Source organism: Orycteropus afer, unplaced genomic scaffold, assembly GCF_000298275.1.
Source record: "Orycteropus afer afer isolate SDZICR_OR568_19922 unplaced genomic scaffold, OryAfe1.0 scaffold00025, whole genome shotgun sequence".
NCBI lineage: Eukaryota > Metazoa > Chordata > Mammalia > Tubulidentata > Orycteropodidae > Orycteropus > Orycteropus afer.
Window position 1 is genome coordinate 7,510,128 of NW_006921612.1, and position 27,610 is coordinate 7,537,737.

General features: G+C 41.2%; 2 protein-coding genes across 2 annotated transcripts in view; one reads left to right on the top strand and one right to left on the bottom strand.

Moving 5' to 3' along the window:
* The window catches only part of ADAM17 (ADAM metallopeptidase domain 17), a 107,861-nt gene extending 94,200 nt beyond the window's left edge, over window positions 1-13,661 (top strand). Inside the window, exons 14-19 of the mRNA XM_007935108.2 lie at window positions 720-854; window positions 8,679-8,809; window positions 9,611-9,689; window positions 10,427-10,515; window positions 12,533-12,583; window positions 13,314-13,661. Of these exons, the coding sequence (XP_007933299.2) occupies window positions 720-854; window positions 8,679-8,809; window positions 9,611-9,689; window positions 10,427-10,515; window positions 12,533-12,583; window positions 13,314-13,661 (833 nt within the window). The remainder of the gene's footprint in view (window positions 1-719; window positions 855-8,678; window positions 8,810-9,610; window positions 9,690-10,426; window positions 10,516-12,532; window positions 12,584-13,313) is intronic.
* Window positions 13,662-15,484: 1,823 nt separating this feature from the next.
* IAH1 (isoamyl acetate hydrolyzing esterase 1 (putative)) overlaps window positions 15,485-27,610 on the bottom strand; it is a 46,480-nt gene continuing 34,354 nt past the window's right edge. The window contains exons 3-5 of the mRNA XM_007935130.1: window positions 25,364-25,525; window positions 18,804-18,925; window positions 15,485-15,667 (exon numbers count right to left, since the gene is read on the bottom strand). Coding sequence (XP_007933321.1) covers window positions 15,485-15,667; window positions 18,804-18,925; window positions 25,364-25,525 — 467 coding nt within the window. The remainder of the gene's footprint in view (window positions 15,668-18,803; window positions 18,926-25,363; window positions 25,526-27,610) is intronic.

Consider the following 27,610-nt stretch of genomic DNA (forward strand, 5'->3'; position numbering starts at 1 on the left):
ATCTCTGTAAATTGATTTTTCTTTTCTTTGTTGTTCTTCCTATTATTCCATCTTACTGGAAGTCCTCCATTTCATTTTTGACACCTTCCAATTTTCCTAGATTCATACTTCATACATTCCATGTTCAGTTATTAATGGATATTTGCAGCTGTTTCTTCTCATCTCGAGTCATCCCATATCAGCAAATGGAGGTCCTGAAAGCTTCACTTTATCTACTTCGTTAAGGTTGGCTCTATTTTGAGGAGGCACCTCTTTCCCAGTGGTATTTTGAGTGTCTTCGGACCTGAGGGGCTCATCTTCCAGCACTATATGAGACAGTGTTTGAAGGCTATTCCTAAAGTTTTCCAGTAATAAATCAGACAGTGTTTCACTGTTATCCATAAGGTTTTCACTGGCCAATTCTGTGAGAAATGGATGGCCTCTTCCTTCTTCAAGTCTCTCTTAGCAACCACCACAATATGACAAATTGACAGACAAGTTCATCTCCCTCAGCTGTTCCAAATGGCTCTGCTCACTTCCTGGTCTCCCTCAGCTGTTCCATACCCACCGCCCTGCCTCACTTCCTTAGTGGCTAATTGATTATAGGTTGTTACCTCTCTTGCTCTGTGGGTCATTGTTTGTTATTTGGGAAGTGTTCACTTCTGTTGTGAGAAACAAAGTATCATGCACAGGTCTCACTGGCTGACATGTGACTCAGTGTGACATATCTGTACTTCTAGGTAATAGCAGTGAGTGCCCCCCTCCTGGAAATGCAGAAGATGATACAGTGTGCTTGGATCTTGGGAAGTGTAAAGATGGAAAATGTATTCCTTTCTGTGAGCGAGAGCAGAAGCTGGAGTCCTGTGCATGCAATGGTGAGCACATTTTCAAGTTGCGTCCTGGCAGGAGAGAAGATGGCATTTGTCTGCTAGGCCCCTCCCTCAGTTTGGAGGCCGGGCACTGCTAGCCTATTCACTGTTGGTCAGGGCAGTGAGAACTAAGCCAGGGACAAGGGGAGGAATCCTGGCTCCTCCACTGTATCTGTGAAAACTGAACTGCTGCTCTTTACTCTTGCTGCATTTTCAGGCCTATGGCAGAATTGGTGGTGGGGTAGGAGGGACTTTTGTTGTGGGTGGGGGTTTCACCCCCTTCAGTTCCATAGGAAAAATAGCAAGAAAGCAGCAATAGCTCCCTGTGCTCTGTTGACAGGGAACAGAATTCAACCAAAGAGCTGATTCCAGCCTCTGACTCCTATACCATTTGCCCTTGTTAGTAGCAGTGGGGCTGTCCCCTCTGATCCCTGTCAGAGCAGTCTGAGGCAGGCCTGTGTTACTGACTGCATCATACTATCCTCTTAAGACAGTTTACCTTAAATTTTCACTCTTTTTTTGAAGCCCTGAGATTGCTATGAGTTGGAATTGATTTGATGGCAATGGGTTTGGTTTGGGTTTGGGTTAGGACCTGAGGAGAGCTTCAGGGACTGGTCACACTCAGGGCTGTCCACTTCTACTTCAGCCACACAGCATTTCAGTTGACGAGCAAATTCTGCTTCTTTCCAGAGTAAAATAAATAGAGAACCCTGGAGTTGAAAATCACCAGAATGGGAACTCACCATCTATAGAATGGAACAAGAGGGTCTTCCTGAAAGAATAATATGGAAATAAAGACCCCTTGTCTGTCAGTTTTTTATACTATAATGGCTTGCATGTTGCTGTGAGGCTGGAGGCTATGCCACCAGTATTTCAGATACAGCAGGGTCACCCAAGGTGGATAGTGTTTAGTGGAGCTTCTAGACTAAGACAGACTTTGAAGAAGGAAGGGGCCACCTAATTTTTAAAGAATTGGCTGGTGGAAACTTTATGCATAGCAGTGAAACACTGTTATATTACTGAAAAACTTTATATGAATAGCCCTGAAACAGTCTGATACAGTGCTGAAGATGAGCCCCTCAGGTTGGAAGGCACTCAAAATATGACTGGGGAAGAGCTGCCTCCTCAAAGTAGAGTTGACCTTAATGATGGGTATGGAGTAAAGGTTTTGGGCCTCCTTCTGCTGATGGGTATGACTCAAAATGGGAAGAAGCAGCTGCAAACATCCATTAATAATCAGAACGTGGAATGTATAAATGTAGGAGAATTGGAAATTGTCAGAAATGAAATGGAACACATGAAGATTGATATCCTAGGAATTACTGAGCTAAAATGGAGTGGTTTTGGTAATTTTGAATCAGACTGTCATATGATCTACTGTGTTGGGAATGACATATTGAAGAGGAATGATGCAGCATTTGTTGTCACAAAATATGTTTCAAGATCTATCCTGAAGTACAATGATGTGAGTGTGTGGTATAGTAAATTACCTGGTATGGTTTTTCTAGCCATAAATCTTTTTAAACTCTGTGGTGCTATTTCCCATGAACAACTGAATAGCTCCTGATTGTTAAAGTTATCCACCTCTGGGGTATTTCTGTTGAGAGTGGCATGAAGCAATCCTCTGGGAAGTTCTCTCTCTCTTAGGTGTATAGAATTCTGATGTTGGGATTGGTTAGTTTGGCCACTCTGCCAGACTCAAAAGGAGCCCTCCTAGAGGCAGGAGTCTCTCTGACTACTGGCTGAGAAAGATGTGCTGCTGAGAGAATGTGCTCTTGAGACACACACATTTGCTGAGAGAGAGATGTGAGAGACTGCACTGCTGAGAGAGAGGCACGAGAGACACGCAGTGCTGGGAGAGACACGTGTGAGACATGCACTGGTGAGAGAGAGACTGCTGGCTACTAAGTGAGATGGCTGGCTGCAAGAGACTGAGTGCGTTTCTGAACTTGAATTGTAGCTTGTTGCTTTCCTAATAAACCCCATAATCTGTGAGTTCTCTGTGGCTACTGCTGCAAATTATCAAACCCAGCAGAGAGGTGGTGAGTGTTGTGGGAGGAACAGTTGGTGTCAGGGTTGGTGAAAGGGCTGCAGGGAGGCAGCATGTCTGGTCTCGCAGGAATAGGCCTTGGGCTACTGATGGTGATTCTTTCTTCCTCTTGTGGGGTTTAGAGGAGGTCAGAAGATGCAGCCTCCTTGCGCCTTTGGCAGTTGGTGTCAGATGTGGGATTAGTTGCAATGGCTCCAGACTCATAGAAGCATGGGACTTTGTAAGAGAAAGAAGGAAGAGGCCTAGGAAGTGAAACTTAGGATTCTTAGATGGTTACTTTGGTTGGTGTTACCTGTTAGAGGAGATAATTTATTCAGAGGCTAGGGCCTTTGATTCTACCCAGCCAAAGGCCCAAGGCCGTATACATAGAATGGGAAGGTAATCAAAGTGAAGAGATGAACCTGGAATGTCTTTAAAAGGATTATGCATTTTGGATTATGTGTTTATCTAAATGTACTATGGGTATTGAATGTTCTCTTTTCTACTTGTACATTAGAAATGATTATGGGGTATGGATAACAGTGTGTAAGTCTGCATTCAGCCAATACTTGATTGGATATGTTAAAAGGGGAAATAGAATTTGCCCAGAAGAAACACAGGCTTTTGTTTCAATCCTGTGTGTAGAGTATAGGGGGCATAGGTAGAAAACCTGAGCCTCACCCATGAGGGAACAAAACATTTGCATTTGAAGAAAGGACCTGAAGGAAAAAGGAAAAAAGACTGCTTGGCTTTTTGAATTTCGAGCAAGCACATAGGTTTTGGGTACATTGAGGCAAGTAAGGCATGGTTCATGAGCGAAACCCCTTCCAGAACTGAAAGTTAAAGGATGCCAGTGTGTAGTAGGCTTGTATGCTGCTCGCTTGTGACCACCTGGGTCCACTTGAGTGGAAATGGGGGAAGTGCAGCAAAGAAGAAACAGGCTAAGTTTTGTACTCTTTGACCTAGGCCACAGAGGCTGGGGATGAGAATAAGGGCTGGCTGGTCTGCAGTGCAAGGAATTGTGAGCATATGGGCATTGAAATAGTCCCTGAGGACTGAGGATGTGAGAGAAGGTGCTGGTTGGTCTAAAGTGAAGGAAGAGTATGACTCCCAAATTTGGCAGCTGGTACCCATGACCTAGCTGGGATGGCTAGGGCTGAGCTGACCAGAACCTAACCAAATGAAGAGGAAGGTGTTTGACACTGAACTGGTGTTAAGTTGTTGCAATTTGATGGCTTTTGTGAGGCTGGACTTTGCTTGTTCATGGATGCAGATACCCAAAGTTTCCAAGCAGAACAGAAGATTCTCCAGAGAGAAAGGACCATGCTTGTTGCCTCACAATGCTGGTTTGATAGGGATGGGCAAATTCGAAATTGGCTATCTAAAATGGGGAAGATAAAGGCATGAAGTGGCTGGCTTACATACTTTCATGGGTGTGGTTATTCTTAAATTGATGGTGAATGGGATGTTAATTTTTGAAGTATAAAAGGATAATGGCTAGAAAAGCCAGGGTGTGGCCTGAGGTGTAGTAAATTACCTGGTATGGCTTTTCTAGGCATATCAAATTAAACTCACTGCAATCGAGTTGAATCTGATTCATAGCGACCCCTCCTTGGGTTTCCGAGACAGTATCACTATGGAAGTAGATTGCCCAACCTTCCTTCTGAGGAGTGGCTACTGGGTTTGAATTGCCAGCTTTCTGGTTAGCAGTCAAATGCCTTAGGCACTATGCTACCAGTCTTTGTAAACTCCATGGTGGAATTTGCCATGAGCAACTGAGTAGCTCCCGATTGTTAAAGTTATCCACTTGGAGTATTTCTGTTGGGAGTGGCATGAAACAGTCTTCTGGGATGTTCTCTCTCTCTCTCTCTCTCAGGTGTATAGAATTCTGATGTTGAGATTGGTTAGTGGTCACTCTGCCAGGCTCAAAAGGAGCCTTGCTAGAGGCAGTAGTCTCTCTGACTGCTGGCTGAGAAAGATGTGCTGTTGAGAGAAACTTGCTCCTGAAAGACACACACTTGCTGAGAGAGATGTGAGAGACATGCACTGCTGAGGGAGAGACTTGAGAGATACATGCTGCTGAGAGATGCGAGAGATGCGCTGACACACAAAAGATGCGCTGCTAAGAGACGCAAGAGATGCACTGCTGAGAGAGAGACTGCTGATTGCTAAGTGAGACAGCTGTTTGCGAGAGACTGAGTGCATTTATGGCCTTGAATTGTAGTCTGTTGCTTCCCTAATAAACCCCATAATCTGTGAGTTGTGTGTGGCTGCTGCAGCAAATTATCGAACCCAGCAAAGAGGTTGTGGGTGTTGTGGGAGGAACAGTTGGTGTCAGAGTTAAAAGGGCTGGAGGAAGGCAGCGTGTCTAGCCTCGCAAGAATAGGCCTTGGGCTACTGATGGTGATTCTATTTTCTTCTTGTGCAATTAGAGGAGGTCAGAAGATACGGTGTCCTTGTTCCTTTGGCAGAATTATAGGCCAATACCCATATGCTTGCAAGAAAGACCAGTTAAGACTACTACTATTCAAATTTACACACCAACTCCTAAAGCCAAAGATGAGGAAATTGAAGATACTTACCAACTTCTGCAGTTTGAAATTGACCAAACATGCAATCAAGATGTAGTGATTATTACTGGTGATTGGAATGTGAAAATTAGAAACAAAAAAGAATCACTAGTAGTTGGAAAATACAGTTTTGGTTATAGAAATGATGTCAGAGATCGTGTGATAGAATTTTTCAAGATCAATGACTTATTCATTGCAAATACCTTGTTCCAACAGCATATATGGTGACTATATACATGGACATCACCAGATGGAATACACAGGAATCAGATTGATTACATCTGTGGAAAGAGGTGATGAAAAAACACATTATCTTCAGCCAAAACAAGGGTAGGAGTTGACGGTGGAACAGACCATCAATTGCTTATATGCAAGTTCAAGTTGAATAGATTGGATGCATTGAACACCAATGACTGAAAACCAGACAAGTTGTGGGATGACATCAAAAATATCATCTGTGAAGAAAGCAAAAGGTCATTAAAAAGATAGGAAAGGAAGGAAAGACCAAAATGGATGTCAGAACAGACTCCGAAATCTTCTCTTTAATGGGAGAGTAGCTACAGCGAATGGAAGAAATGACAAAGTGAAAGAGCTGAACAGAAGATTTCAAAGAGTAGCTTGAGAAGAAAAAGTCAGTTATAATGACATGTGTAAAGACTTGGAGTTAGAAAACCAAAAGGAAAGAACATGCTTGGTGTTTTCTCAAGCTGAAAGAATTAAAGAAAATACAAGCCTTGAATTGCAATATGGAAAGATTCTATGGGCAAAATATTGAATGATGCAGGGAGCATCAAAATAAGATGGAAGAGATACACAGAATCACTGTATAAAAAAGAATTGGTCAATGTTCATCCATTTCAGGGAGTGGAATATGATCAAGAACGAATAGTATTGAAGGAAGAAGTCGAGGCTACACTGCAAGAATTGATGAAAAACAAGGCTCCAGGAATTGATGGAATACTCATTGAGATATTTCAACAAAGAGATGTTGCACTGAAGGCACTTACTTGTCTATGCCAAGAAATTTGGAAGACAGCTACCTGGTCAGCTGACTGGAAGAGATCCATATTTGTACCCATTCTGAAGAAAGGTGATTCCACAGAATGTGGAAATTATCGAACAATAGCATTAATATCACATGCAAGTAAAATTTTGCTGAAGATAATTCACTAACAGTTGCAGCAATATATTGACAGGGAACTTCTAGAAATGCAAGCTGGATTCAGAAGAGGACGTGAGTGAGGGGTATCAATGCTGATGTCAGATGGATCTGGACTGAAAGCAAAGGCTACCAGAAAGATGTTTACTTGTGTCTTATTGACTATGCAAAGGCATTTGACTGTGTGGCTCATAACAAATTATGGATAACATTGAGAAGAATGGGAATTCCAGAATTCTTAATTGTGCTCATGAGGAACCTGTATATAGACCAGGAAGCTGTCGTACAAATAGAGTAAAGGGATACTGTATGGTTTAAAATCAGGAAGCGTGTGTTGTCAGTGTTTTATCCTTTCACCATGCTTATTCAGTCTGTACTGAGCAAATAATCCAAGAAGCTGGAGTATATGAAGAACAACATGGCATCAGGATTGGAGGAAGACTCATTAACAACCTGAGATATGCAGATGATACAACCTTGTTTGCTGAAAGATGACTTGGAGCACTTACTAATGAAGATGAAAGACTACAGTCTGCAGTATGGATAACACCTCAACATAGAACAAAAATCCTCACAACTGGACCAATAAGCAGCATCATGATAAATGGAGAAAAGACTGAAGTTGTCAAAGATTTCATATTACTTTGATCCACAATCAACACCTGTGGAAGTAGCAGTCAAGAAATCAGATGTTGTATTATATTGGACAAATCTGCTACAAAAGACCTCTTTCAAGTGCTGAAGACTGTAGTGTGCCAGACCCAAGTCATGGTATTTTCATTTGTGTCATATGTATGTGAAAGCTGGACAGTGAATAAAGAAAACTGAAGAGTTGATGCTTTTGAGTTGTGGTGTTGGCAACGAAATCTGAAAGTACCATGGACTGCCAGAAGAACAAACAAATCTGTCCTGAAGAAGTGCAGCTGGAATGCTCCTTGGAAGTGAGAATGGCCAGACTTCGTCTCACCTACTTTGGTCATGTTGTCAGGAGGGACCATTCCCTGGAGAAGGATGTCATGCTTGGCAAAGTGGAAGGTCAATGAAAAAGGGGAAGGCCCTCAATGAGATGGATTGACACAGTGGTTGCAGTGATGGGCTTAGGTATCCCAAGTATTGTGAGGATGGCACAGGACCCGGTAATGTTTGGTTCTGTTGTATAGAGGGTCGCTGTGAGTCGGGGCAGTTTTGATGGCACCTGACAATAGCAACAACAAAGATGATGATGTACAGTAGATGCCAAGTCCATAATATCCTGAGTGAATGGTAAGAGGCTTGGGTGGCCTGGAAGGACAGTGCCTGACACAGAGTAAATACCTAGTAAATACTTGATGGAGTGAGTGATGGCAAGGATTTTGTTTTCTTGTTCCTTTAAAGTTGTTTTGCTTGTTTTTTTGTGTTCTAGCTGACTTCTTTTCCTCCTAAGTCAGTATAAATACTGCATCAAATAAATACTGCCCCCTGCATTACACTGCCAGTATATTTTCTGACAGTTTTGTCATTCATATATGTGACCCAATGGCTCATTTGATGTCCAGTTATTTCACTTGGATCTCTCTGTGTTATCAGAAGTTGGTGTTGATGAAGGAAGTTTTAAGCTTCCGCTGTGGTACTTATGCTGCCGTCAGGTCACTCGGACTCTGCCCTGGACACTGTCACAGTGGCGTCAGCTTCCACTGGAGCTCTGGCTCTTCAGGATGTACTTTAAACTGGTAATGCAAGGATTTCAGTCAGCAGGGTAGTACAAATACTCAGACAAAGGGAAACATTTTAGAAGAGCATTGTGAAGGATTTGAAGTAGAGAGCGTAGCTTGGGTTTAAGAGAGGCTCTCAATCTATAAAAGAAAGGAGATTTCCTTTGTAAGCTGTTTTTAACTGTTGCCTCGGTAGCTCTGTGAGCTGAGAAGTTCAAACTCACGAAATATCCTTAGAGGTGAAACATGGACAGATCAGCTTTTGAACTGAAAACAAAATGTGATGCCTTCCCTCTTTGGGGCATGATCAGAGAAGGAAGAGGAAGGAGGGAGTCATGTCTCTAAGAAATTGCCACTGTAGACATGTGTTCTCTGTTTCAGAAACTGACAACTCATGCAAGGTGTGCTGTCGGGATCACTCTGGCCGCTGCATGCCCTATGTGGATGCTGAGCAAAAGAACTTGTTTTTGAGGAAAGGAAAGCCCTGTACAGTGGGATTTTGCGACATGAATGTGAGTATTTGATAAAGTCCAGCCTTTTCTGTAGTAGCCAGACTGGACGTTTTTATGTAAGTATTTAATTTTGTAAATGGGAAGAAATCAAAACAGAAATGCTGCCATCTTTCTAACCCACTGTTTGTTTAAAAGAGTCCTTGTGTTTAGGTGTGGGGAGTATTATTTAAAATGAAAAGGCCAGTGCTTCCAAGTAACTGGCTATGATCTCTCCACAGCAGGAGACTTAGTCCAGAGACTGGAAGGCACCTTGGCTGGTACTTTATGAAAAGTTGTTTTTAGGCGGAGGGTTCTAGTTATGTTTCCAATTATAAAATTCACTAAGATTGCACAGTTTTTCAAGTTGTGATTTTGAAATAGATTGCTGAATGATTAGGAAAGACGTGACAGGCTGCTTGACTCCCCTAAGTCAACCCCTTCTGTTCATTACAGAAACATAATTTTTAAAGAAGTTTAGAGAGGATTCCTAAGGAAGTCTTGCAATGGTTTTTCCATTTTGTGTGTTACCTATATATTTCTTGCTGAAATGGCCTCATCTTTAACAAACTAGTTTTTCTTGCCTTTTGTCTCCTGGTAATTCTGAAGTTAATTACAAAAATCATCTAATTGTGAAAGTGTCAACAGTAGTATATCCTGCTTTCTTAGGTACGTGTTATACTTAAATTATTATCCATTGTCAAAGATGAGCCCTTAAATGTTTGATTTTTATGAAGCCCTTTATATGTAAATTATGTTTACAAAGCCATGTTGCTTCTAAATGTGTTGTTTTCTAGGATAATGCTGTTTGTTTTCTTTTTATAGGGTAAATGTGAGAAACGAGTGCAGGATGTAATTGAGCGATTTTGGGATTTCATTGACAAGCTTAGCATCAATACTTTTGGTAGGTGATTTCTTTACTTAGAACTGAGCTAATGTATATGATGACGTTAGGAAAGTGTGGATTTAGGATATATCCTCTAATCTTGAAACAGAAGATAGAAATGTTACCACTTTTGTTATAAAAAAGCCTGTTTGCTATAAAATGGACTTATTATACTTATCTCCCTCTGCAGCCTGGATGCACAAATTTCAGACAAGGGAAGTCAGTAGTCAAAATACTGACTTCCTTCGTAACTAAAAATGAACACATAATAGCATATGCATGGTTCATTTCTATAGTTTCTAAGTCTGAATCCTGTTTGGGAGTCATTTATTTTGAAGTTGGTCCTCAGATTTTTGCATAATCAAGGATGTTTATGTACTCTAGAGTCTATGATTTAGAGTTTAGTCACAAAAATAATAATACCCAGAGAATATAAACTTGGTCTCCTTAAGCGGTTACTATCAGTTATTCCATGTTAGCCTGCTGACACATTTCCCCCAGGGGCTGTGTTAAACACTCTGCATAATCTAGCCTTATCAGCAAGTATATCAGGGCTATGTCTTTTAAAGCACTTGTTGGTTTGGAGAGATGGTCAGGTCTAACATAGGTGCCATAGATTCTGTTCTCAATACTGTGTCAGTAGTATCTAGCCAGCAACTCTGTGCTAATTATTTAATCCAATGGTAATATTCTAAGAGCATTTTAGATTTATGAAGTCCTTGACCAAGGCATTCAGTGTTTGTTCTTGTTTACAGGGAAGTTTTTAGCAGACAACATCGTAGGTTCTGTCCTGGTTTTCTCCTTGATATTTTGGATTCCTTTCAGCATTCTGGTTCATTGTGTGGTAAGTCACAATTTTTAAGCAATTAAACATTTTATTAAAATTTTGAGCAACTCCAAACATAGAATCTTTTGAAAAGGTATAATTTGTTCTTAGCAACATCTAACCTTGATGTTTCTAATGACATTTTTCAGGAAAACATCTTTCAAAAGACTTAGCTAATAGTCTTTTAAAAGATCTGCATTTTTTGTGGGTGTTTTGTTCTAATGCATATTTTTTGAGGAATTTACTTCTAAGCATGGAAAACTGTCTAACTGGACTTCAATCTAGGGCTCTGAGGAGTAAAGCTTCTAAACGAGTGTTTTCAGGCTGCATTTGTTAAAGCAGAGCAAATATCACATGGCATCATTCCCAAGATGTTACCCATAGATGCTTGGCATTATTGTACAGGGTACTCACATCCTCCCAGTTAGTGGGGAGCAGGCTTTTTTACTCTTGTTCCAAATGAATAACAGCTACAAGTTGAATTGGGCTTTGAGAACTCCGGGTAGTTTGAGCTTGAGGCCCTTCAAAATTGTTCTTAGAAATCTGTTCACCTTCTTTCTCTGGGAAAATGGGAGATTTTTGGAAAACCATTTGCTCTGTAAACCTTCCCCAAAATCACAATTTAAAAATAAATAAAATGAATCACAGGCAATCCTCCCACCCCTAAAAGAAAAAATGTGTTCATTTTAGAGATGAAGAAATCTGACCTGTGCTTCCAGACTCGTATTCTAAGATGCTATCACTGTGGCCTCGTACAGGCCTAAATCATTAGTTCACAGGTGGAGATTTAATAAGAGAAGTACTGTTGTTACCTCGCTCTTCCATAGTAGGAATGAGTTAGCTGTTAAAAACCTAAGTCCAGCTAACTCTAATGACAAGAGCTTTTTGTAATGCCTTCTGCTGCTGTTCTTTTCCCATAGGCTTCTCTTGCCTGTGGGCCCTCTTCCTCAGAGTGAGGAGCATGAGTGAGGAGAGGGAATCTCCAGGTAGCACTCACCCCTGCTAAAACAAAGCTTTTTAAAGGTGACATGTTGAAGCTTTGACAGATGAAGATATGTCTCTGGATGAAATGCCATCCATTATGATTGATCTTACTTGAGCCTACTTTGTTTACAGTGAGAGTTGTGCTTGTGGACTGTGAGGCATGATTCTTGATTTCAGGGCAAGGACATGAGGAAGGGTGGTGCCTTCTTTCTGGCCACAGATTATGTTCATGGCAGCCAGACTAGAGTCTGAGGCTTTGATTCTTGGGTTTGGCTTTCTGCCTTGCCCTTTGTCACACCTGTTATGATTCAGCCATTGGCATGGATGGGGCAATCATGGCCACATGTGTTCAGCCATCTGGAGATGATGCAGAATGTGAGGCCCACTTCCTCCACTAGAATCCTTCCCATCAGAGTTGTGGACCACAGCAGCTGTGAAAATTGCTGAGAAGAGTAAGAGGGTAGGGCAGGCTGGGGCGTGAGGTTGGTGCTGAGTGAGACACTGAGTACAGCCAACCTTAAGCTTCCCTGCCAGTTACCCCTTTAACTGGTGGGCCCAGGATCTGGTACCCGGTCTGACCACCCAACAGGAAATGCCCTGTTGTGTTCCTGCCCATAGAGGACGAAATCTCTGAAAATTAGCACTTACACCTGCCTGTTCCTGATATTAATGTGAAAAAATACATTTATTTGGAGTGCAGACACTTAAGACGGGCAGACTTTCTTGCTTAAGTAATTTATTTTCATGTATTGAACTTGATAATCACTTTCCCACTTTCTGTAACTAAGTTTTTCATTTAATGTTGTTGCTGTTATGTGCCGGTGAGTCTGACCCGATTCATAGCGACCCCTCCTTGGGTTTCCGAGGCAGTATCACTATGGAAGTAGATTGCCCAACCTTCCTTCTGAGGAGTGGCTGGTGGGCTTGAACCGCCAGCCTTCTGGTTAGCAGTCAAGTGCCTTAGGCACTACGCTAGCATCCTATAAGCAATGGGAGCTTATTAGCTGAATTAGATTGTATGAATGATCTTTATTCTTCCAATTCTTTCTAGGATAAGAAACTGGATAAGCAGTATGAATCCCTGTCTCTATTTCACCCCAGTGTAAGTATACCAGCTGAAAGAAAAAAATTCAGTTGCACTTTGAGATCGTCTTAAGCAAAATAAATTATTCACTTAGATCTTCAGCTGAGCCTCCTTTTGCTGGTGGTAGGTCACAGTGCAGGAGGAAGGTAAACCATATTAAGGTAAAATCTCTTGACGGCAGCAACAATGCACTTTTAGTTGCACAGGTGGAGATTTAATAAGAGAAGTGTTGTTACCTCGCTTTTCCATAGTAGGAATGATTTAACTATTTAAACCCGCACCCCCCCCCCAAAAAAAAACCCCTCTGCCGTCAAGTCTTACCCAACTCATAGCGGCCCCTCCTTGGGTTTCCAAGGTGGTATCACTATGGAAGTAGATTGCCCAACCTTCCTTCCGAGGAATGGCTGGTGGGTTTAAACCACCAGCCTTCTGGTTAGCACTCAGGTGCCTTAGGCACGATGCTACCAGTAGCTGTTTAGTACTGATTAATATTTTGAGATATTTTCTTGTCTTGGAATCTTGCTTGGTTTGTTTCTTAGGAGTTCCTTTTGGGTCCTCAGAATGGTAAACTGACAGATACTTGAAAGCTCTTTTGAGTCACTTCTCTGGCTGAGTGAGCTCTCAATCTAGTGTTTTCCTTAGCATGAGGTTCACAGAGTGAACAGCATAAAACCAATTTGGGTGGGTATGGCTAGAACTGTGAACTTTGATTCTTCTTCTATTATTAACTAAACCCATGCCTTTTCAGAATGTTGAAATGCTAAGTAGCATGGATTCAGCCTCAGTTCGCATTATTAAACCATTTCCTGCGCCCCAAACTCCCGGCCGCCTCCAGCCCCTGCAGTCTGCCCCAGTTATGCCCCCTGTGCCGGTGGCTCCGAAACTGGACCATCAGAGGATGGACACCATCCAAGAAGACCCCAGCACCGACTCCCACATTGATGAAGATGCATTTGAGAAGGATCCTTTCCCAAACAGTACAGCTGCAAAGTCTTTTGAAGACCTCACAGACCATCCCGTCACAAGAAGTGAGAAGGCATCCTCCTTTAAATTACAGCGTCAGAATCGTGTTGACAGCAAAGAAACAGAGTGCTAGTTTAGGGATTTACTTTCTAACCCCTTTGATCTAAGTGTGCAAAGTATTTTTATAGATTTGATGTAAAATCACTGCATATATTTTTTGAAGATTTGTGAGACATAAGGAAGTGACTTAACAGCAGATGCAGGTCATGTGTTTGAACTTCCTTCACGTAAATAATACTGTGTGGTTAGGTCTTGTTTCCTTTTAAAGAGGTAAAGTGAATCTAGTTTATTTTGAGCCTTTCAGGTTTTAGTTTTTTGATCTTTAAAATATCCTTCAACCTGTGGTGCAAAAATAGAAAATAACAGCTGGATTAGGTTATGAATATTTACATTTTTGTAAATTAACCTTTTTTATTGGTAACAGCACTGATTAGGGGGATGATTAGTTTTTTCTTTTTTATACACTGTAATAATGATCCGCTGAATATGAGGTATTTAGCAGTTATTTGTGAAGACAACTGGAACACAGAATAAACTTATTTATTTTTTTGCCTTCAAGTAAAGACAAAGGAGATGAAATCTAATTATAAATTATCTCCAAAATATGGGTTCTGTTTCTGGGTTTTACCCAGAGTTTTCACCAGCAGGGAGAACTACACATCTAAATTTAGAAATAATTTGGATCAGTATGTCTGTCTCTTCATAATTGTTAGTATCTTCTAGAATTAAAACAATCTAGCTTACAGTGAACACTACAGATACTGTAAGGTAGTTGTACAGAATCTTGTTTAGGGCTCTAATTTGCTAGGCATTTTTTTGTGTTTTTTAAGTATCTTTATGTATCCCTAATACTTTGGCCATGCTCTTAAAAAAAATTCAGCAGCTACTTTAAAATAAGACAGAGTATGGTTGCCTATTATTTTCAAACTAGTGGCTGAGAGAGAAATATATCTCGAAGAACAGGGGTGGTCTGGGTAGTTCAGATGTGCTACGTGTGTGTGTGTGTGTGTGCACACACGTGTGTAGGAGGGGAGGCTGCCTTCCTGTGTGGCTGGGGCTTATCCTACAGCAGCTGATACTTTACACACCCTTTTGATTGACCTTTAAGTGGATATATGCATTACTACTTGTTTTAGTGCTTCAGGATTCTGGATGGTCTGCATTTACTGTGTGGATAAAAATCATCAGATTGAATTTTGATTTCCGTAAAATTACAATTAAATTTTTTTTTTTCCTTAAATTAAGTACTGAAATGTGCTCAGAAGCTAACACATTTTAACTGAGTAACTTGTAAACTTTGGGGGCAATTAACCAAACCTGTGACAAATCATGTCTATTATTTTTTTTCCTAAGGATGTTTGTTACGTGGATACTTGTTACACTAATACTTGAATTTGTACCTTATGGTATTTGCTATCTTTTAACTATGCACAATATTCTTATATTATTTTAGTTATACTTTTGGAATTTGATATAAGGTGAGTGGGGTGTGTGGGTGTATGTATGCAAGTGATACAATTCCTAGCAGAATGTAAGAAACCCATTTTTTTTTTATAAAATTGTCTTTTAAAAAAAACAAAACTGTCTACCTTTTTGCCATTTATAGAATTAACCAGCTGCTCAGGGTATATTCTGTAGCAGTGACACTGATGATACCTGCATCAATCAATCAGTCAATATTTAATAACATCAAAACACTGTACCCACACACAAAGCTTCCCTGAAAAATTCCAGTGCTTTTATTAATATTGGTGGCAAATGTGTTTTTTTTTGGCACAGGGTCATAAACAAAAATTTAAGCTTGAGAAAAAAGTGTCTTCTGATTGATCTTAGAATGTTTGTGTCCTCACAACTTCATATTCTGTAAAGTAACAACCAAACTTGAGTTTTCGGTGACTAATGGTCCCCATCTCCCAGAAGGCTTAGTTCAGGTTTTGCTTCTACTACATCCCGCCAGTAAGGAAGAAGCAAAGGCAGGGAAGAGGTCTTCTTCTCCAGCAAAGGCCAAAGGTGTGAGAACAGATATTCATTTCCCTTTGGCGATAAATGTAGTCCATCTGATAAATAGGATGAGAAATCCTGTAAGGGAGAGAGAACCAAGCTAAAAGTGTCTGATTTTTTTAAAATGCCAGTATACTACGTTGTGCTCCAGCCTAAGAGTCAATCAGACCCTTTTGTTTTCAGGCATCTGCCCAGAAGACTTCTTGAATTGCAGTATATGCTGTCTCACTGAACCCTCACAAAACCCTTAGAAGTGATCCAATACTATCTCTTACAGAACTGAGGTTCATAAAATCACATACCATAAGTGTCTGAGCTGGGACATCATTCTAGGTCTTCTGAATGATACAACATGGTAATCAGGTTAGTTATCAGCTGAAAGAAGAGGCTTAACAAGTAAATACTGCCCATTAATGTAAACAAGGAAAGTGAGTAAGTTGTTACTAAGAACTTGGGTCAATGTTATTTTTTATTTTCTTTTTGTCTAGGTATTAAATTGACATACAAGTTACTAGGTAGAAAGAACATGTACCATCCAGCCTAGAACAGTAAGTGCTGGAATAAGAGTCCAGTCCCCCGACCCACACATACCGATTTTGAGCTTTAGAATGTATTTACCATTACAGCCATTTCTCCTTTGGGGGAAAACTTTTTTCCAGGGGCTAGTGCCCCCACTGTCCTATAACAACTCAGGGTGTTGAATTAGATAGCTTTTCTACACTAAGTATTTAGAGTCTAACAGCACTCCTCCCTAGGCCTTAGTTTTCTCATCTATATAATTTTAGATTAGTTATCTCTAAGGAAGACCCTCTGAATTCTAGAGTCTTAGTGTTAAATCTAGAAGGACCTATTAGGAAATTAACTAGTTCAGTAGTTTGCAATTTCCCTTTCTCTAGCAACATCTTTTTTCCAAACCATCTATGGTGGTTACATTTCTGTGTCAACTTGGCTGGGCCTGGTTGAGTGCTTGGGCAATTGCAGTATTCCCCATGATAAGACTGGTAATCAACTCCATGGTGGAATCTACTGGGAGCAGCTGAGTAGCTGCCTTTGGGTATGTGGTCTGCTTCCCATATATAAGAAACAGCTTTGGGAATGGTCTCTAGCTTATGGCATGCTTGAACCCCGCATGTAGCTAGCTGTGTGTTGTTCAGCAGCCTGCCATGCTCTGCCGACCTTGGGACTTTCAATGGACTTGAATTCATGGCCTGCCATGTGGTTTGGTAACATTGGGACTGTGCCATTTTATTTGTCGACCTTGGGCTTGTTAGCCTCAGCAGCCAGTAGCTGCCTGAGTGAAGAAAAGCCTCTAGCTTCAGTGGGCCAGGAGCAAGAGGCAGAGCTGAAGCCCAAGGTCGAGGAGCTTTCACACAGCCACCTAAGTTCAAAGTTCAGCACTTTGAACTTGGACTTCTAGCCTACAAACTGTAAGAGAATAAACTCATTTGTTCAAGGCATCCCATTTGTGGTATATTCTTGTCAGAGTGGCACTAGGTAACCAGAACACCAGTTTTGGTGGAACCTTAACACAAAAACAACCTGAATGGTGTCTCAAGCTGCTGAGACCCCTCTGGACCTGGGAATCCACTTAACTCTAGTGGTTCAACTCTAATCAAGATTTTAGAGGACAACTGGAGGTGTACAGCTTAGTGATTTATTTGGGTGCAGAGCTGGTGGTAGAGCCAGAGCCAAAGCCAGGTGCTCCCAGTTCTTTGCACGAGCTCTTAGGGAGGCAAAGAGCCTTGGGAATGGGAAGAGAACAAGTCTCAGAAAATGACTGGCTACTCTGTTCCCAGGGGTAGTGTGATTTTCTTACAGATTGCAATTTTTCCCTTTATATTCAGAAAGTGTATAAATACTAGAAATAGTTGGGTCCTTTGAAGGATGGGTAATTTGTTTCAAAAAATGGGATTTGTTAAGATTGAGGGGAGAGGAAAGAGTTGTCACCTGCTCTGTGGTTCTTGACTATTCTTTCTGCCTGCCTTTATCCATGGTTATTGGCAAAGTGAAAGAGTGACCTGCAGTGGGGCTGTGATTCTTCCCTTTTCTGCAAAGAGCTTCCTACACAAACTATCATCTATTCCTTCCACCTGGGCAACTTCAAATAACATTCTTCCCCATCAATCAGTTTTCTCTCTAGGTCTCAGAAGAGCACTTAAATCGTCTTTTAAGTGCCCTGCAGAACAGACCCTTTTCTAAAGAGTGAAAAGTAGTAGAAAAGGGGGGATGGGGGGAGACCCTGTGTCTGATTCACCCCTCCTCCTCCCATGCTGTACATAAATATTTATGTGGACTGTGAACATTTATGTAAATTAGCTATTATGAAAGGAACCACCTTTTAATTTTTTATAAAAGAATTAACACACAATAAAACTCACTTTTAGTTGTGTACAATTGTATGAAATTTAGCACATGTATAGATCCTTGTAACCAGAATCAGGACACACTATGGTTTTCCATCCCTTCTGCATACCATCCTTTCAGGCACACTCCACACTCTCCCGTACCCCTCATCCCTGGCCTCCACTGATCTTTCTGTCACTATAGTTTTGTCTTTTTGAGATACAGATGGAATCATTTTGTATGCAGCCTCTTAAGAATAGCTTCACTCAGTATGGTGCCTGTGAGATTCATCCAAATTGCTTGTATCAATACTTGGTTTCTTTATTGCTGAGTCATACGTCATTCTCTGCTTGTATCAGTTTGTTTATCCATTCACCCAGTGAAGGACATTTTTGTTGTTTCTGGTTTTTGACAATTTTGACTGCTGCTGCTATAAACAGCTGTATGCTCTTTGTCAACATCAGTTTTCATTTCTCTAGGGTAAATAACCAGGAATGGAAATGCTTTTCATATAAGTAAGTATATGCTTATAAGAAACTGCCTAACTTTCCCCCACTCCATGTATAAAAGAACTTTATATGTGTTTGGATGTTCTTACATGTGAACCATCTGTTGCTCATTTATTTCACTACATAATAACTTCTAACTATAAAATGAGTTCCCACGGTATGATGCAAACTGCTGAAAGAGGCTAAATAAGGAACTGGGTGTGACAGCAGTCCTGCGACCTCTCCATCCTGCCTCCAACTTTTGTGTGTTAAGTAGTGAAGGATTGCCATTTTACAATCTTAGTTCTAGGAAAGCTGCACAAACCAGGGTGACTTCTTTGTGATCCTGCTCACCCTGTAACTGAGCAGTTAACTGACTGTACCTGATTATCCTTCTGCATCAGGGTCCACAGGTCAAGTACATCAGTCCCACAGTCTCGGGCTACTTGTAAACAAGCATTGGCATATTCACCAACAACCAAGTTCAGGCGATTTAATTTGCAACCTATTGAAGGAGAGAGGAAATCCAAGTGGCACTAGGCAAACCCAAGCACTGGTCCTTGTGCTACCTGTACTGACCTGGATGGTTTCCAAGTTCTGTTAAACTGGTACTCACTGACACCACTCTGACATTACCAAACCAAAACTAAACCCACTGCCACTGAGTCAATTCTGACTTGAGGAAAAACACAAACTTTTATCAGCTGGATAAAAGGGATTAGGGAAAATTACTTAAGATGACACATTTCATTTCATGTCTGAGAGAGAAAAAGAATAAACTCATCCTTTTTTTTGATTCATACATTATAACTATCTGTGAAATTCACCTAGATTATAATCAGCTTACACTTCTAGCCTAGTGGAGCTTCCCACCTGGCTTTTGCTCATCTCTCACTCTTTTTAATCTTTACTAGATCACATTCAAGGGAAGAAAGAGGAAATGAGATTCAAATTTCATAATGTCATACATTCTCTTGAGAATATATACTATTTGATCTGGGAAACAATACATGGAAGTTTAAACAGCTTCTGTTGCTCATGACATGAGATGTTAAGAATATATCATCCAAGTCATAATTAGGGCTAGAAGGCCAGAAGAAACCTGGGGAGTCAGGGAGCCACTTTAGACAACTTTCAACCATGCTTCCTGGGCCCGGGTGGGCCCTCACAGAGCCACTGTGGTGTCTGCCCTGTGTGCAGCAGGATCCCTCCCTCTGACCTGCCAAGATCCCAGTGTTCACAGTCACTGCACACAGGCTTCACTTTTCCTCTCATGTCACAGTTAATACTGTACTCATTGTACCTTCCGTGCGTGATACCTCTTGACATAAGTTTATTACTTGAGAATGTTACTTGAGACTGTGTTGGCTTCCCACCAAGGACTACAGACCCTTTATCCATCTGAAAGAGGCAGTGTTGTATAACAGTACATACTTGAGCTCTGAAGTTGGACTACCTGGACTTGATTCACTGCTGGGTGATCCTGGGCAAGTTAACTTTGCTAAGACTCTATTTCTCCATCTTTAAAATGGGGACTGTCATAGTCTTCACATAAAATTGTGGTGTGGATAAGAAACACAGTGGAGAAAAACAAACAAAATGGAGCCAGAAATCTACCTAAAAATAGCTAACATTGAGTCAGACTGTGCTTTGAGAAACAGCTGCCCTGCCATACAAAGTCATTACTTTGTCCTAGAATACCCTTTTTTTTTTTCATAAGTTCAGATTGCTTTTTATGCCAAATTCCATAATGTACTGTTTTAGCAATTCAGGTATATGTCAGTATAAGAAAACTACTAACCTCAAATTACATAATAGTGTCTTCATTTGGGAGGGGAGAGAAATTTTACCACTATACTTTCTCTCCAAATGCCAAAAAAAGGGGTAGAAAAGAGAAGAATCTGAATACAAGCACTGTCCCTGGAGAGCTCATCGAGGAAGCTACAGACTGGTATGACTGGGTTGATGTCTTACAATTCGAGACAAACAGCCAACCTCTAAATTGGCTGTGGCTAAGAGTGTAACTGTACTAAGACTATGTTGCCATGAAGATGTAACAGGTGACTTACCTAAAAATACCTTTCAAAAAAATCTAACACCGGGTGAAATGCATCATTTGGCAAAGTTGGAAGAAATAAAGACTTGGTGTCTTTGAATTTGCTTCTAATTGAATTTGCTTTGTCTTTTTTTCCATTTGCCTTTGTACAAGGATTAATGCAGAACAAAAAGGAAAGTTTCAGGTTATGTTAAAAGGGAATTGGCTCTAGCCTAGAAAAGAGTTCCTTGGTAAACCTTGGCACCCAGCAGGGGTATTACTACATTAATAAGATATAAGTAGTATATTACTTATATTACATTAATAAGATATAAGTAATATATTACTACATTAATAAGATACATTAATAAGATATAACACTTGATTGTGCTCATGAGGAACTTGTACATTGACCAGGAAGCTGTTGTTCGAACAGAACAAGGGGACACTTCACAGTTTAAAATCAAGAAGGGAGTGCGTCAGGGTTCTGTGCTTTCTCCATACTTACTCAATCTGTATGCCGAGGAGATAATCCGAGAAGCTGGACTATATGAAGAAGAACGTGGCATCAAGACTGGAGGAAAAATCATTAACAACGCTGACGACACAACTTTGCTCGCTGAAAGTGAGGATGACTTGAGGTACTTACTGAGGAAGACTGAAGACTATGGTCTGCAGTATGGATTACATCTCAACATAAAACAAGAATCCTCACAACTGGACCTATAAGCAGCATCATGATAATTGGAGAAAAGATTGAAGCGTCAAAGACTTCACATTGCTTGGTTCTCCAATCGATGCCAATGGAAGCAGCAGTCAAGACATTAGACAACGTATAGCACTGGGCAGATTGGCTGCAAAGGACCTCTTTCAAGTGCTGAGGAGCAAGGATATCTCCTTGAGGACTAAGGTGCGCCTGACACAAGCCGTGATATTTTCAGTTACCTCGTACTGCAAGTGAGAGCTGGACAATGAATAAGGAAGACTGAAGAATTGATGCTTTTGAGTTGTGGTGCTGGCAAAGAATGCTGAAAGTACCATGGACTGCTAAAAGAACTAACAGATCTGTCCTGGAAGAAGTGCAGCTGGAATGTGCCTTGGAAGCGAGAATGGCCAGACTTCATCTCACCTACTTTGGTCATGTTGTCAGAAGGGACCATTCCCTAGAGAAGGATGTCATGCTTGCTAAGGTGGAGGGTCGGCAAAAGAAAGGAAGGACCTCAATGAGATGGACTGACACGGTGGCTACAATGATGGGCTTAAGTACAGCAAGGATCATGGAGCTGGCATGGGACTGGGAGGTGTTTCGTTCTCCTGTGCTTAGGGTCGCTATGAGTCGGACACAACTCAACAGCACGTAACAACAACTAACAAGAACAACAAATATAAGTAAATGCCACCTAACACCAAGTACCACTGCAGGACAAAGAAACTGATTCTCAAGGAATACAGTTATAGCTTTCAAACATACTAGAAATTACTGCTAATACCAATGCCTTACAAACTAAAACTGATGGAAATTTGTGTAGACAGACAAACGCTCAGGTGTATGCCAATTTGCTGAGGTAAATGCTTGTAAGAAACAGAACTTGGGATGTAAAGCCAAGTTAGAAAAACAATGACTGGGTATGACACAAAGCCACTGCCATTGAGTTGATTCCTACTCAGTGACTCTATAGAACAGAGTAGAATTGTCCCACAGGGTTTTCAAGGCTGTAATCTTTATGGAAGCAGACTGCCTCATCTTTCTCCCACAGAACAGCTAGTGGGTTTGAACCACTGATCTTTTGGTTAATAACCGCTTTAACCATTACGTCACCAGAGCTTCTTTGACAGCTGATTGATTATATGTGTGCCAAAGGGCAGGCAACCCCCCCCCCATTTTTATTTTATTAGAAGAAAATTGCTTTTTAGATAATAAAAACAATGACATAGAAGACATGCCCACTAGCTCAATTTTTAGATTGCAGTTTTATAAGCAGTGTTTCAGAGAGGATCTCAGAGGAATGAGAATCAGAATTTAGAGCTGGAAGGGATCTCGGAGGTCATTTATTCTAGCTCAAGCACTGACAAACTTTGTGTAAAGGGCCAGACAGTAAATACTCTAGGTTTGTGGACTAAATGGTCTCTGTTGGAACTACATGTAATATTTTGTAAATCAAGTTTTACTGGATGTTTCCTAACTCCTAGTCTAATGCAGTCATTTTCAAACATTAAGTGTACATAAGAATCACCAAGATGACTTCATAGAAAACAGTATGCTGGGCTGTGCCCCTAAAGGTCAAGTTCTGGAAGTCCAAGAATTTGCATTTCCGCCAAGTTCCCAGGTGATACTGCTGCTGATATGGAAACATGCAAGAATTGTGGTCGATGGCTCATAAACCTTGTTGATTAAACCAAAGTAGTAAGATTTTCACCAGGACCCAATATACACACCCTTACGTAAGCAAAACACATTTTACAAAACACTGCTACTGTGTTCAAGGTACTCATTTTTTCCTACTGCATTCTGTTTTTTGGAGTCGATTCACACTCAAAGCAACCCTGTAAGAATAGAACTACTCATGGTGTTTCCAAAGCTGTAAATCTTTAGGAAGCAGAATGCCACATTCTTTCTTCTGCAGAGCAAGCTGGTGGGTTCAAATTGCCAAACTCTCAGCAGTCATTGTGCCACCAGGACTCCAAAGGTGATTACTATTCTTTATCGTGAACTGAAATCTGCTTTGATGACGTATACTAGTGGATCCTAGTTTTGCCCTTTGGTACTAACAAGAGTTTATTTAATTCTTTCCATTAAAGAGCCTTTCAAACATCTGATGACAGCTAGTATAACTCCCTCTTCCCTATACAGTCTCTTCTCCGTGGTAAACATTCCCTATTTACTTCCTTTAGGGAGCTTTCTTTGACATCTCTAGTATCTTCTTTGGTATTTTCAGTAAACTTGGTATCTATTATATCATTTATCACTGTGTAAATATCTATTTATTGACTATCTCCCCCCCTCAAAAAAAAACCCAAAGTCAGTTCCAACTCATAGTGTTCTCTATCGGGTTTACAAGGCTGTAAATCTACATGGAAGTAGATTGCCTCATCTTTCTCCTGCACAGCAGCTGGTGGATTTAACCTCAAACCTTCTGGTTAGTAGCCAAATGCCTTAACCACTACACCACCAGAGCTCCTTACCTATTGACTGTCGGTATCTCAGTATCTATTATCTATTAACTAGCTTCCATACTAGTCCCAAAAGGCAGGCCCTGTGTTCCAGTCATGTCTATATCCCCAGCACCTGGCCCAGGTCTTGGCATAACATGTCAAGTTGAATCTGTATTCTGTAGGGGTAAAAGTAAAGTGCTGTCGGTGGTAGCAAGGCAGAAAACTGGTTGTTGGTGTGCCAAAGAAATGCATTAAATTGCTAAATTATAAGTTACATGAAGTTTCCTTGTACCTGAGTAAATTTTGTCAGTAAGACTGCAGGAGAGCCTTCATTTTGAGGGAAAAGGAAGGTTCCACTACTGAAGTATGGTATGAGAGGCTAAGCAAAGTGGAAGCAAGAGGACCTTCTCCCCAGCCATATTCAGATGGCTGCAGGCGCATCCTATTGCTGTGAACTCAGGAAAAACACCCAAAATGTGGACTTGGCTTCAGCACCACCTGGAGAACAGTAGCTTATCTTACTCTTCCACAGACACACATGCCTCTCTACAATCAGGTCCACAGTTTTCAGTCGGCTTCATGTGAAACTTTGGAGTTTGGCAAATATGAAGGTGAGCAACTTACAAGTACCAGACTAGTAGTTCTCTGCTAACCAAAAATGAGAATCCCTTTTCTACATAAAAATCTTCTCAGATACAATATAATGAGAGATAACACATTTTTCTGTTCGTTTTTACTTCTGTTGACTGAAAAACAAAAACTGATACAAATTTACACACTCCTAGGAGGAGCCCTTGTGGCACAATGGTTAAATACTCTGCTGCTAACTTGACTGCTCACCAGAAGGCTGGCGGTTCAAACCCACCAGCCACTCCTCGGAAGGAAGGTTGGGCAATCCTACTTCTGTAGTGATACTGCCTCGGAAACCCAAGGAGGGGTCGCTATGAGTCAGGGCCGAATCGACGGCACATAACAACAACAATAACTTTAGGTTGGCGGTTCAAACCCACCAGACACTGTTCAAATATGTGCCAGTCTGTTCCTGTAAGATTTATAACCTTGGAAGCTTTAAGGGGCAGTTCTACACTATCTTATAGAGTCATTAGGAATCAGAAGCAACTCCACAGCAATGGACTGGATTGGGTTAGGGGCAGCCTGGATGGTGGTACTGATTAAGTGCCCAGCTGCTAACTGAAAGGTCAGCAGTTTGAACCCATGAGATATAAGAAAGAAAACTGTCTACTTCCAAAAATTAGCCAATGAAACCCTAAGTATCACAACTAATGAAAAAGGAAGTCAGAAGAATTGATGTGTTCAACATCAACTGTGTCTTGGTCCAGAGTACTGAACCAAGACTCCAGAATTAAAGACTGCTGGAATAACAAACAAACCAATGTTAGAAGAAATACGACCTCCCCCCCCAAAATGGAAGACAGTGAGACTTCAACTTGCTTATTTTGGACACAACATTAGGAAAGATTAATAGCTAGAAAAGGACATGGATGGTAAAGAAGAGGGCCAACGAAAACACAGGACACCCTCAACGAGACTGACACAAGAGGCAAGACAATGGACTAAAAAATGTCAAAGATCATGAAGATGGTGTGTGACCTCACGTTACACATAAGGCTGCCACGAGTCAGTACTGATTTGCTGGCAACTAACAATAAAAACCCAAGGCCCACAGTTCTATCAAAATTATTCTCTGATCACTCACATCCAAGTTTGAAGAGACTGTGGTTTGGTTTTGTTTACCTTGTAGGACGCACTCCTTTTCCCAAGCTGTTTCACAAAGAGGAGGTGGTGTGATGAGAATAACTCTACTCTCAGGGATGTCCACAGACTTCAGGTACTGCACCATGCTCTTTAAATTTGCAACATACTCCTCCAATGGAATGTGCTGCTTTGGATTCTCTTCTGTTCATGAGAAACATGAATACGTCAACCCAAATACATGTTTGTTGGTTTGTTGTAAGCAATAATAATTGAGATTAACTCATTTCCACAAATGTGTGTGACTCACGTGGTCCCTAGGAAACTGTTTAGCACCAAGGACACTGTTCTGGTTACCTAATGCCTCTGTGACAGGAATATACCATAAGTGGGATGCGTGAACAAACAAGAGTTTATTATTCTCCTACAGTTTAGAGGCTAGAAGTCTGAGTTCAAAGTGCCAGGCTCTAGGGGCTGGTTGAAAACCCCTTGACCTTGATCTTGGGCTTCAGCTCTGCCTCTGGCTCCTGGGCCACTGAAGCTAGAGGCATCTCTTCACTCAGGCAGCTACTGGCTGCTGAGGCTAACAAGCCCAAGCTCGACAAATAAAATGACACAGTCCCGATGTTACCAAACCACATGGCAGGCCATGAATTCAAGTCCATTGAAAGTCCCAAGGTTGGCAAAGCATGGCAGGCTGCTGAACAATGACACGGCTACATGCAGGGCTCAAGTGTGCCATAAGTTGGACACCATTCCCAAAGCTGTTTCTTATATACAGGAAGCAGACCACATACCCAAAGCAGCTACTCAGCTGCTCTAATAAATTCCACCATGGAGTTCATTACCAATCTCACCATGAGGAATAACTACATTCAGCTCCCATGCCACTCAACCAGGCCCAGCCAAGTTGAAATAAAACTTAACTATCATAGACACAAAAAAGAGGGAAAGGGATATAAAATATCCAGTGCTTCATAAAACAGACTTTGGAGTATTTGGCTATGGATCTTTGTGTACTCTTGTATTTTCTCCTCTAGTGGCCATGATTTTATAAATCCATTAAGTTGAATTTATTAAAAAAGTAATAACCCTAATCATGGATCAAGACTATCCAGATTCAAGGCTCCGGCAAGATGGTGGACTAGGCAGAAAGACTGCACAGAGCCTCTTCAACAAAGAAAAGGGAAACCAGTTAACACAGACAAAAGATAATCCTGGACCCCTGAGCCTTGAAGGGAAGGATATAGATGTGGACTAAACCCCAACTAGCAGAAGAATTTGTGTGAAAATACCAAAAAAGGAGACACACGGCGCTGCGGTCTGGCAGCAATCCTGAGTGTTCCTGATGGCACAGACATCTTGGAGATTCCCGAGTGGTGGTAGGACCTAAGAATTAACCGAAAAATCGCCATGCTAGCCAGGGACTGCACGGGGAGGACTGTAAACGGTGGCTGGGGAATAAATGGAGAAGGTGAAGAGAAAAGTGGGCTGAGCTGTGCACTTTGCTCGTCCGGAGGGCACCGCCATTTTAAAGGTTTAAAAGTGGCTTGACTATTTTGGATATTTTAAGAGACAGCACTCTCATAGATTCCTGGGGCTTAAGAACACATTCTGCTTTCCAGCAACTCCAAGGTCATTCCAGACCCGCAAGACTGAAAGGTATGACATTCCTCTTGTTACTCTTATACCCCACACCCACTTGATGAACAGAGGTGCGGCCATCCCCCACTACCACCTACCTTCTGGGCGACAGGAACTCCATCACAGTCTGTGTGCTCAGATGGAGCCTAGGTGCCCTGCCCTGTCTTCCACCGATACTTTTTTTTTTCTCTTTTATTTTTAGTTTTTCTTTTTCGCTTTCTTATTTCTGGGGATTACTTTACTTGTATTTGTCTGTTTTAAAACAACAATTATGAATACTTTTGTCCTTGTTATTGTTATTCTTAATTTTCCCCTCCCAGGTCCTAGTTTTCAGCATTTTTTCTTTTCCCTGTTCCTGGTTGAAAATTTTCCCCCCTTTTTTCTCGTAGTTAACCCTGTTCCTTGTTTTCCTTTTTGCATTTTTCCCTCCATTACACTCCTTCTCTACTTTTTTCCTCTTAGGGCTCTATCCCCAGATATTGCAGGTTTCCTTCTTTTATTTTTCTTCTTTTTCTCTTTTTTTGGCAATTGTTCCTGTATGATAGCATGGTGTGTTTTTTGTCCAAGTGCTTTTAGTTTTTGATGGTTATTCAATTGTAATTTGTGTCTAACTGAGTGGGAGACAACAACAGTCCCCATAAGACA